Source organism: Bos mutus, unplaced genomic scaffold (assembly GCF_027580195.1).
Source record: "Bos mutus isolate GX-2022 unplaced genomic scaffold, NWIPB_WYAK_1.1 CTG201, whole genome shotgun sequence".
Taxonomy (NCBI): Eukaryota; Metazoa; Chordata; class Mammalia; order Artiodactyla; family Bovidae; genus Bos; species Bos mutus.
In genome coordinates this window covers 421,839-433,861 of record NW_027219464.1, presented here as the reverse complement: position 1 = coordinate 433,861, position 12,023 = coordinate 421,839, and the positions used below count along the sequence as shown (strand labels likewise).

Sequence of the window (12,023 nt, the reverse complement as noted above, 5' to 3'; positions counted from 1 at the left end):
ATTCTTTTCTGCTTATATGTCTCAGTCAAGTGTTTGGTAAAACTTTGATAGCTTGTTTCTATTTTTGTGTCTTTTTCCCCATGAATGAGATATGAGGAAGTTGCCTGAGAAATGTTTCAAGTGCATTAACATGCAGAAGGAATTCTACCCATTCAGAAGTTCTAGCATCTAAGCTAACCCTGTAAGAAGTTACCCTAAGAAGCAAAAGGTGGGACCCAATGTCAGGTGCTTTCATGAGGCTTAATACTAAAGACTCTACCAATGAATGTCTACCTCGAGTTTCCCTGGCAGTCTACTGATTAAGACTGCATGTCCCTGGTGCAGATGCCAGGGTTTTTTTTTTTTTTTAACTATTTATTTATTTTAATTGGAAACTAATTGCTTTACAATATTGTGGTGGTTTTGCCAAACATTGACATGAATCAGCCATGGGTGTACATGTGTTCCCCACCCAGAACCCCCTCCTACCCCCTACCTTCCTTCCTACCCCATCCTTCTTGGTTGTCCCAAAGCACCAGCTTTGGGTGCTCTGCTTCATGCATCAAACTTGCACAGGTCGTCTGTTTTACATATGGTAATACATATGTTTCAATGCTATGCTCTCATATCGTCCTGCCCTCTCCTTCTCCCACATAGTCCAAAAGTCTCTTCTTTACATCTGTATATTTTTTGCTGTCTTGCATATAGGGTTGTCATTACTGTCTTTCTAAATTCCATATATATGCATTAATATACTGTACTGGTATTTCTCTTTCTGACTTACTTCATTCTGTATAATAGGCTCCAATTTTATTTACCTCATTAGAACTGACACAAACACATTCTTTTTTATAGCTGAGTAATATTCCGTTGTGTATATATACCACAACTTCCTTATCCATTCATCTGCCAATGGACATCTAGGTTGCTTCCATGTCTAGCTATTGTAAACAGTGCTGTAATGAACATTGGGGGTACATGTGTCTCTTTCAATTCTGGCTTCCTCAGTGTATATACACAACAGTGGTATTGGTGGGTCATATGGCAATTCTATTTCCAGTTTTTTTTAGGAATCTCCACACTGTTTTCCATAGTAGATGCCAAGGTTTTTGATCCCTGGTCAGGGAACTAAGATTCTGCATGCCACATTGTATGCCCCAAATAAAAAGTCTGCCTCAGAGACTCAGACTCTCAGATTATCCTGAATAATGGATGTGGTGGTATTAAATTCAGTTCTTTTAAAGATCCTTTATGATTTCAGATTTGTGAAGAATTCTTGTGAAAGAATAAGACTATATGCTCAATTGTCATACATGTGATCATAGATTGATGTCGAAGAGGAAGGGTTTAAGGGGCAGTGTTTGACCTTGTTCCTGCTTATCAAGGGGATGCTACCCCACGTCCAAGGTCAGGGGCAGCAGCCAAGAGTGCCAGGCTGTGACAGTGCAGGAGCAGCTGAGAGGAGCTACCCCATGCACGAGGCCAGGGGCGTGGCGGCTGGGAGAAGCAACCCCATGTCCAAGGAGCAGTGGCTGTGCGGGCGCAGGAGGGCCTAGAGGAGCTATTCCACATTCAAGGTCAAGAGGGGTGGCAATGAGGAGATATCACTCGTCCAAGGTAAGGAGCAGCAGCTGCACTTTGCTGGAGCAGCCGTGAAGAGATACCCCACGTCCAAGGTAAGAGAAATCCAAGTAAGACGGTAGGTGTTGCAAGAGGGCATCAGAGGGCAGACACACTGAAACGATAACTGCAGGAAGCTAGTCAATCTAATCACACTAGGACCACAGCCTTGTCTAACTCCATGAAACTAAGCCATGCCCATGGGGCCACCCAAGACTGGCGGGTCATGGTGGAGAGGTCTGACAGAATGTGGTCCACTGGAGAAGGGAATGTCAAACCACTTAAGTATTCTTGCCTTGAGAACCCCATGAACAGTATGAAAAGGCAAAATGATAGGATACTGAAAGAGAAACTCCCCAAGTCAGTAGGTGCCCAATATGCTACTGGAAATCAGTGGAGAAATAACTACAGAAAGAATGAAGGGATGGAGCCAAAGCAAAAACAATACCCAGTTGTGGGTATGACTGGTGATAGAAGAAAGGTCTCATGTTGTAAAGACCAATATTTCATATGAACCTGGAATGTCAGGTCCATGAATCAAGGCAAATTGGAAGTGGTCAAACAAGAGATGGCAAGAGTGAATGTCAACATTCTAGGAATCAGCGAACTGAAATAGACTGGAATGGGTGAAGTTAACTCAGAAGACCATTATATCTACTACTGCAGGCAGGAATCCCTTAGAAGAAATGCAGTAGCCATCATGGTCAACAAAAGAGTTGGAAATGCAGTACTTGCATACAGTCTCAAAAATGACAGAATGATCTCTGTTCGTTTCCAAGGCAAACCATTCAATATAACAGTAATCCAAGGCTATGCCCCAGCCATAACGCTAAAGAAGCTGAAGCTGAACGGTTCTATGAAGACCTACAAGACCTTTTAGAACTAACACCCAAAAAAGATGTCCTTCTCATTATAGGGGACTGGAATGCAAAAGTAGGAAGTCAAGAAACACCTGGAGTAACAGGTAGATTTGGCCTTGGAATATGGAATGAAGCAGGCAAAGACTAATAGAGTTTTGCCAAGAAAATGCACTGGTCATAGCAAACACCCTCTTCCAACAACACAAGTGAAGACTCTACACATGGACTTCACCTGATGGTCAACACCCAAATCAGATTGATTATATTCTTTGCAGCCAAAGATGGAGAGGCTCTATACAGTCAACAAAAACAAGACCGGGACCTGACTGTGGCTCAGATCATGAACTCCTAAATTAGATTTAAATTGAAGAAAGTAGGGAAAACCACTAGACCATTCAAGTATGACCTAAGTCAAATCCCTTATGATTATACAGTGGAAGTGAGAAATAGATTTAAGGGACTAGATCTGATAGACAGAGTGCCTGATGAAATATGGACAGAGGTTTGTGACACTGTACAGGAGACAGGGATCAAGATCATCCCCATGGAAAAGAAATGCAAAAAAGCAAAATGGCTGTCTGAGGAGGCCTTACAAATAGCTGTGAAAAGAAGAGAAATGAAAAGCAAAGGAGAAAAGAAAAGATATAAGCATCTGAATGCAGAGTTCCAAAGAATAGCAAGAAGAGATAAGAAAGCCTTCCTCAGCAATCAATGCAAAGAAATAGAGGAAAACAACAGAATGGGAAAGACTAGAGATCTCTTCAAGAAAATTAGAGATACCAAGGGAACATTTCATGCAAAGATGGGCTCAATAAAGGACAGAAGTGGTATGGATCTAACAGAAGCAGAAGATATTAAGAAGAGGTGGCAAGAATACACAGAAGAACTGTACAAAAAAGATCTTCATGACCAAGATAATCACGATGGTGTGATCACTCACCTAAAGCCAGACATCCTGGAATGTGAATTCAAGTGGTCCTTAGAAAGCATCACTACGAACAAAGCTAGTGGAGGTGATGGAATTCCAGTTGAGCTATTTCAAATCCTGAAAGATGATGCTGTGAAAGTACTGCACTCAATATGCCAGCAAATTTTGAAAACTCAGCAGTGGCCACAGGACTGGAAAAGGTCAGTTTACATTCCAATCCCAATGAAAGGCAATGGCAAAGAATGCTCAAACTACCACACAATTGCACTCATCTCACACGCTAGTAAAGTAATGCTCAAAATTCTCCAAGCCAGGCTTCAGCAATACGTGAACCGTGAATTTCCAGATGTTCAAGCTGGTTTTAGAAAAGGCAGAGGAACCAGAGATCAAATTGCTAACACCCACTGGATCATGGAAAAAGCAAGAGAGTTCCAGAAAAACATCTATTTCTGCTTTATTGACTGTGCCAAAGCCTTTGACTGTGTGGATCACAATAAACTGTGGAAAATTCTGAAAGAGATGGGAATACCAGTCCACCTGATCTGCATCTTGAGAAATTTGTATGCAGGTCAGGAAGGAACAGTTAGAACTGGACATGGAACAACAGACTGGTTCCAAGTAGGAAAAGGAGTACGTCAAGGCTGTATATTGTCACCCTGCTTATTTAACTTATATGCAGAGTACGTCATAAAAAATGCTAGGCTGGAACAATCACAAGCTGGAATCAAGATTGCTGGGAGAAATATCAATAACCTCAGATATGCAGATGACACCACCCTTATGGCAGAAAGTGAAGAGGAACTCAAAAGCCTCTTGATGAAAGTGAAAGTGGAAAGTGAAAAAGTTGGCATAAAGCTCAACATTCAGAAAACAAAGATCATGGCATCCGGTCCCATCACTTCAGGGGAAATAGATGGGGAAACAGTGGAAACAGTGCCAGACTTTATTTTTCTGGGCTCCAAAATCACTGCAGATGGTGACTGCAGCTGTGAAATTAAAAGACGCTTACTCCTTGGAAAGAAAGTTATGACCAACCTAGATAGCATATTCAAAAGCAGAGACATTACTTTGCCAACAAAGGTCCGTCTAGTCAAGGCTATGGTTTTTCCAGTGGTCATGTATGGATGTGCGAGTTGGACTATGAAGAAATCAGAGTGCTGAAGAATTGATGCTTTTGAACTGTGGTATTGGATAAGACTCTTGAGAGTTCCGTGGACTGCAAGGAGATCCAACCAGTCTGTTCTGAAGATCAGCCCTGGGATTTCTTTGGAAGGAATGATGTTAAAGCTGAAACTCCAGTACTTTGGCTACCTCATGGGAAGAGTTGACTCATTGCAAAAGACTCTGATGCTGGGAGGGATTGGGGGCAGGAGGAAAAGGGGATGACAGAGGATGAGATGGCTTGATGGGATCACTGACTTGATGGGCGTGAGTCTGAGTAAACTCCAAGAGCTGGTGATGGATAGGGAGGCCTGGTGTGCTGCAATTCATGGGGTCGCAAAGAGTCGGACACCACTGAGCAACTAACCTAACTGAACTGAACTGCTTATTAAGACTATTTTAATTTGGTTAGTTTCATGGTTGATAGGATAAGTCAATGGCACCCCACTCCCATGGACAGAAGAGCCTGTTAGGCTGCAGTCTTTGGGGTCGCTAAGAATCAGATTTGACTGAGCGACTTCATTTTCACTTTTCACTTCATGCATTGGAGAAGGAAATGGCAACCCACTCCAGTGTTCTTGCCTGGAGAATCCCAGGGACGGGGGATCCTGCTGGGCTGCCATTTATGGGGTCACACCGAGTTGGACCCGACTGAAGCGACTTAGCAGCAGCAGCAGTGTGGTTGATAATGAATATTTTCTCAGTTGTTTTCTCTCTTATTAGTTGAAGGTGAGAATCGGGAATGTGCAGATGAGAGAATTCCTTGGTGGTGTGTGCTCACACCTGTGTACACGTGGTGGGGCTAGGTTCTGGGAATGCTGCCACCAGTGTCTGTGTCCCCAGCCACAGGCACTCCTTGCCTCTCTGAGAGACTCTCCAAGATAAACAGAGTCTTCTGAAATTGGACCTTTCCTTGGGATTCACACCACTATTTGATTTGGAGATAATACTTGGAACAGAGCATTGAGCATATGTAGGAGCTAATCTTCTGGTAGTCAGAAAATCTTTTGCCTGGTTTGCCTCAGCCAGTTTTACCAAATGCCAGAAATGGAAATATTCACAGATTACAAATGCCTCTGATAGCTGTCCTGTTAAATGACTCTTCATCTCTAACCTTTCCTTGTGTGGAGGAGACGGATTTACTCAGTCTACCTTTGAGGGCTGTAATCACTTCTGCCCTATGTGTTCTGGAAGCTTGCAAGAATCATATTTAATATGTGTATTCTTATTCTCTATATGTACTTTGGGGTTTTGTTTTCACAGTTTTGTGTTATTTACTATTTTGCTTTCTATTTTTTTTTTTTTTTTTTTTTTTTTGAGAAATTACTGGAAAATTGTTCTTTGTTTGCTGTTATTTTCATATGGAGTATAATATCAATTTTCTGTTTTCAATAGTTTCAACTTATGCCAGAATGGAAATTCCTTGTATGTTATACTTTTCATCACTTTTCTGAATTACCATGACTGCTCCTTGTTAGAGGAAAACTTGTGCATTTGTACTCAGTCACTCAGTTGTGTCTGATTCTTTGTGATCCCAAGGACTATAGCCTGCCAGGCTCCTCTTTCCATGGGATTCTCCAGGCAAGAATACTGGAGTGGGTTGCCATTTCCTCCTCTAGAGGATCTTCCCAACATAGGGATCAAACCTGCATCTCCTGTGTCTCCTGCATTGAGATGAATTCCTTATCATTGAGCCATTGGAGGAAGTCCCAAAATAGTGCTTAAGAATAACAAATGACTTTCCTCCCAAATTACATCAGATCAAAGTAACAGGTCATGACTGAAAACCTTTATTATCTTTTGAAAATTTCTATTCCAAATAAAGAAAAATCATTATCAAAAAAAAAAAAAAAAATTTGACAGATGAGTGGAAGATATGGGCCCTAAACTGGCATTAAACCTTAATGAGGCTTTTTGATAAACTGTTTTTTTATATTTGTTTATTTGTCTGTGCTGGGTCTTAGTTGCCACATGTGGGATCTAGTTCCCCGACCAGGGATCTAACCCTGGTCTGTTGCATTGGGAGTGTGGAATCTTAGCCACCGGACCACCAGGGAAGTCCCACAACTGGGTTATTAAGTATTGTTTCTCAGCAAAGAAAAAACCAGATATGTTTAGGTGGTAGTGATCTGTCTTTATTTACTTTTTTTTGCTGGATTTGTTGCACTTAACCATATTCTCTTTGGTGAGTGATGTTACTTATTTCTCCTGTAATTACAAGGATGTTAGGCTCAAATGGAGAGCTGAGTAAAAGGCAACGGTGATTCCCAAAAAGAATCATAAATTTCAGGAAATTTGGGGATGGCAGATATTCCTGCTGGGCTTCTGGTGGTTTGTGGCTGCAGCACTGGACTGCCCTTGGCAACACCTGGGCTGGGACTGCCCAGGTGTACAGTTTGACATTTTGCTTCTCTGTGTGGCCTCCACATTTCCATCTCAGGAAACTCTATAAACAGGGTGTTTGACAATCTGCTCTATGAGGGACTCTTCCAAGAGGTCTCTATGCCTCTTGGGATGGATGACAGGACATGGTGGAAATGTATCAGAACTGATCATTTTGCTGCAGTCTGATCATCTTACTTATACTTCTTCAGCTAAATAGTGTTCTCTTTATTCTCTATAGTAGATGAAAATGTCCCTGACTTCATGGAAGGAGAGGCAGTTGGTGCAGCCTGTGAATGTGTGTGTGTGTGCATGTGTGTGTGCATGTGTGTAGAACAAGACAAGAATGCTGAGGTTTAATGAGACACCCATATGAGGCATGGGGACATCTTTTGATAAATATCCTGATCAGGCACTAGTTGGCTAAGAAAATGCTTAGTTTTTTTGTTGTTTGGTGTTATGGATTCTCCTTCCCTTCCTCTTGTATGTGGCTTCCTCAGCTTCAGACAGATAGAAGAGAGCTGTCAAAGCAAACCTGTCAGTTGCTTATCCTGTCTGTGTTAGTAAGGTGGGATTGCCAAAAAGAAAAAGCCCTGTTCCTGAAAGACTTTCAAACTTTTAACATTTTGTCTTTTATGAAGTCTGTGTAGGAAATGATGTTGAGGGTGGAGATGTTTACTTTAGGTGCATGGTTTTCATTCACTGAGTGGTTTTCCTTGATGGTGAAGGAAGGGAACCTGGGGCAAAGGAGACCTTCAAGGGGTGACTAGAGAGAGGAAGTAAGTTGTGGGGTAAAGTGGCTGTTTGGCAGGGTAGGTAGGTGTTGCTGTTTCTTTGCCTTTTCCTTTGAGAAATAAACTTGCTTCCCTAAGTCTTATTCAGGGTAGAAGCCTCAGTGCACCTTGTGTCAATTGGTTTAGCCTTGGGGAAGGGAGGACTGGGAACATTTCTTCCAAACCACCAACTGCAGTGGATGGTGGATGGAGAACCACGGAAGACATCATTTTTTAGCTTGGTCTCCACCATGTTTAATTTTTTACTCCAAGGAACATTCTGACTTCTAGAGGGTAGAGATATAGTGAGGCAGTGCTCTCAGGAGCTGAGAGCCTGCAGAGCTGCCAAGCCTGATTTCTTTATGGCCTTCCAACTGAAGCTGGTTTCCTTTCTCTTGATCTACAGACATGTGGAGTTTGGGATGGAAAGGAGTGGGTGTTTGTGCCAGGGTATCAGTTCATAAAGATTCCTGAAGAAGGTGATAAAAGCATGTCTCCCATATGTGAACCAGGTTGACTTTCTATTGGGCTGGGTCATTGAGAGGACAGGGGACAGGGGCAGGCTGCCAGCAGGCTAATTCATATGAAAGCAGATGTCTTCTTCTTCTTCTGCCACCTTTTTCTTTATTCATCTTAAGGCTCACTTGTATTGTGCCAAATGACTTCTAAAGCACTGGTTGTGATATTTATACTGAGTATCCACAGTGTATTAGGCATAAAGTACTAATGCTTTACTATCTTTAAATGTAAAATTTTGCCATAAGGTTAAACTGTTGCCTGCTTGTCTTATAGGAGATAGTGGATCTGCATATTTTTCTTTTAAATTAGCCATGAATGTAGTGTTTTGTCAAAATGTATTTTTAACCTGCTAATGCTAAAAGTAAATCTTGTATTAAGAAAAACTGACATTTCTAATTAAGGCTTTTCTTTTCTTTTAGGAAGGCACCAGAGTAGTCCAACCTATATTTTTGGGGAAAATGATTAGTTATGTTGAAAACTACGATCCCACCGATTCTGCCGCTTTGCATGAAGCCTACGGCTACGCGGCAGGGCTGAGCACCTGCGTGCTCATGTGGGCCGTTCTGCACCACTTGTACTTCTACCACATGCAGCGTGTGGGGATGAGGCTGAGAGTAGCCGTGTGCCATATGATCTACCGCAAGGTGAGTGTCGCTCAGTACCACGGTGTGTACCTCCCCTGGAGCATCAGGGACATTTAGGGAAGGTTCTCTGTAAACTAAAAATTACATAACTGGGATCGTTTACACTTTCCTAAAGAAGCTTGCTATTTGCATCAAGCCAAGTTTGTTGTTGTTGAAGTAAACTTTACCAATAAATAATGAAAAATTTTCTTTTGAGATCACGTGAGGGCTGCCCTTGATAACTTTTAGCCATAGGCTGTGGCATAATACCCACTAAATTTGTAGTATTAAGTTAATATTAAATTATATTTTAAAAATATTAAATTAATATTTAAAAATAAGCATCAAAAGTATCAAGCTGATTTTCAGTGTCTTCATGTTTAGATCACATAGTGCTGTTTATAGAAAATTGTTCTTGTTGTTCATTAAAACCTTAATTTACATCAGATATTTATTTAAAAGGGAACTAAGGAGATTGGATCTATAAAACTATATCTAGAAGCAGATAATGTATTTGAGAAAGGGAATGATTATAATTTTAAAATACCCATCTAATTATATTCAATATAATTATGTTAATTGGAGAAAATATAAAGAGAATTCATGCCAAATATAGACTCACTCACTATATTCTATGGATTCTATTGAATGATGATTAAAGAAAATAGTAGGATTTTAATAAAACTTGAAAATTTTATTAATTCTAGAAAAAATTTGTTGCTCTTTTTAAGAGATAAAACAATATTTCCTTTTATCTTTAGTATGCATCATAGCAATTTTAATTAGAACTGATTTAATTCATTCCAGTACTGAGAATTTGTTGCTTTCATTTACCCTGGTCTAAACTAGTATAAAACAATAAGGATTTTATCTTTAGTATTGCACAGATATATAGTGTCAATTTTCTGTTTAATTTGACCTTGAACTGATTTAATGACTATTTGCTTTAAAAAAACACCAATTTACTAACGCATATATTGAATTTAGAAAGATGGAAACAAAAACCCTTTCTTACAGACAGCAAACACTGATGTCTAGATCAAACTCTGTGTATAAAGGAATTTGGGAGAATGGCATTTCATGTATCTCATTACAAACCAGTCCAGGTTCGATGCAGATATGGATAAGTGTCACTGGGACGACTGAGAGGGGTCTGTTTAAGGAGGGAGGAGGAGGGTTGGATGGGGAACACAGGTTGGTGGTGGATTCATTTGATTTTGGCAAAACTAATACAATATTATAAAGTTTAAAAATAAAATAAAAAAAAAATCCTTATTTGACTGTATTGTAGCCTTGAAATTTTCCAAGAGAGTAGATCTTAAATGTTCTCACAACATGTAAAATAGGATAACTATATTAGGTAGTGGATATTTTAAGTGGTTTTAATATAGTAATCATTTCCCAATGTGTATTTATATAAAAGCATCATGTGGTAACCTTAAACATATGCAATTTTTATTAATAAATATAGCCCTCATTGAAAGATAAACCCAAACAGCTTAAATTTAAAATATTGCTTCTTTTACCTGGTTGCTACTTATCTAGAACTTCCATTTCTTCGGAATACTTCTGTCAGCAGAAAGTGAGATGTCATCTCATCTCTCCTTGATCAGAGTCTTGTACATCCTGGGACTGAGTGAACCTGGAGACCTCACTGTCTTGTTTGGCAGCAGCATCTGAGTTGGTTTCCTTCTGGGTGATGTGGAAATCTCAGCAGTGCCCACACATTCCAGTCAGGGTCTTCATTGCCGTTCAACATCATCTTTATTATTCTGTTGCATCTTTAACTATTTAGGAGGTGGATACTCAAGATTTTCCCACCAATTGGCTAAATGTTTGTCATTTAAGATCATGCTTAACTCTCATGTGAGTGATAGTCGCTCAGTTGTGTCCGACACTTTGTGACCCCACGGACCATAGCCTGCCAGGCTCCTCTGTCCATGGGTTTCTCCAGGCAAGAATACTAGAGTGGGTTGCCATTTCCTTCTCCATCACTCTCATAATAATTATGAAATTTTACCAGAACTGCATTGTGACAGCTTTAAGTTAGGTGTGAGGTGATGGTTTAGTCAAAGCTCACTCTTTACTGCATAGGTGAGCCATTGTCCACTTGTTTTTCTTCCTCTTCCCTCTAACACTTTGAAATCTTGCCTTTTGGAAATGTGATCTGACCTGGCACGTTGGCTTATGTGAATGTAACCATCTCCCGAGATGTTCATTTGCTGCCTTAACTATACCCAAAAGATGGTTCCTATATGAAGTCAGAAATTGTGGGGATTACACCATTGACATAATCTGAAATTCCAGAAACATGGGAAAGACAGATTTCCTTGTTCACGGCCTTGCATCTAGAGTCCTCCTGTTGTAGAAACAAGACACTCCTTTTCAGGTTACAGGTGGACTGATTCCCTAGGACCCAAAAACTGGTGCGGCAAAGCAGCTCTGAAAGGCCCCTCTGAACGTTTGTGGTGCATCTTGGGCCCCACCTCCTGATCCCTGGTCCTGGGAAGAAACCAGGTCGAGTGTTAGAAATGGAGTGGCTGCTAAGCTCGTAGCTGTAGTTTGTCTACACCATGGATCCCAGGCTGGGGCAGGTCTCCAGGGGATCTCTAAGGCTGCACATCTGCCACTCCTAACATGGCCCATTCAGCATTTTCATGCTCTTTTCAGCTGAATTTTGAATGATCCTGTGGGAGGTTCCATAAATACAAATGACTTGCCATTTATTTATTAATACATTGTCACAAATTTGGTAAAGTTACTTTTGGCTTTTGATCATTTTTTTATTATTATTGTGGGGAAATATACACTGCATAAAGTGTCCTATTTTCACTCCTTTTCAATGCAGCATTTAGTGACATTAGGTACATTCACATTGTTGGTGGCCATCACCATAATTCATCTCTGAAACTTTTTGTTTTTCCCAAACTGAACCTCTGCACCCATTAAACACTAACTCCCTAAACCCTGTCCCCTTACCCAGCACCGTTCTTCTTCTCTCTGTGAATTTGACTATTGTAGGTACCTCTGCTAAGTGGAATCATACAGTGTTTGTCATTTTGTGTGTGTGTGGCTTATGTCCTGTAGCACAATATCTGCAAGGTTCATCCATGTTGTAGCAGGTGTCAGAATTTAATTCCTTTTTAAGACAGAATAATATTACATTATAGGTCTATAC

At 40.6% G+C, this 12,023-nt stretch overlaps 1 protein-coding gene across 5 annotated transcripts in view; it reads left to right on the top strand.

Annotated features, from left to right (window-relative positions):
• The first annotated feature begins 8,642 nt into the window (after positions 1–8,642).
• Positions 8,643–12,023, top strand: part of LOC102288035 (ATP-binding cassette sub-family C member 4-like) — a 146,271-nt gene continuing 142,890 nt past the window's right edge. For all 5 annotated transcript variants that reach the window (XR_011463454.1, XM_070366752.1, XM_070366750.1 and 2 more), the window contains exon 1: positions 8,643–8,866. Coding sequence is in view for 4 of the 5 variants with exons in the window: in XM_070366752.1 (XP_070222853.1) it covers positions 8,681–8,866 (186 nt within the window). In the remaining variant the exon portion in view is untranslated. The remainder of the gene's footprint in view (positions 8,867–12,023) is intronic.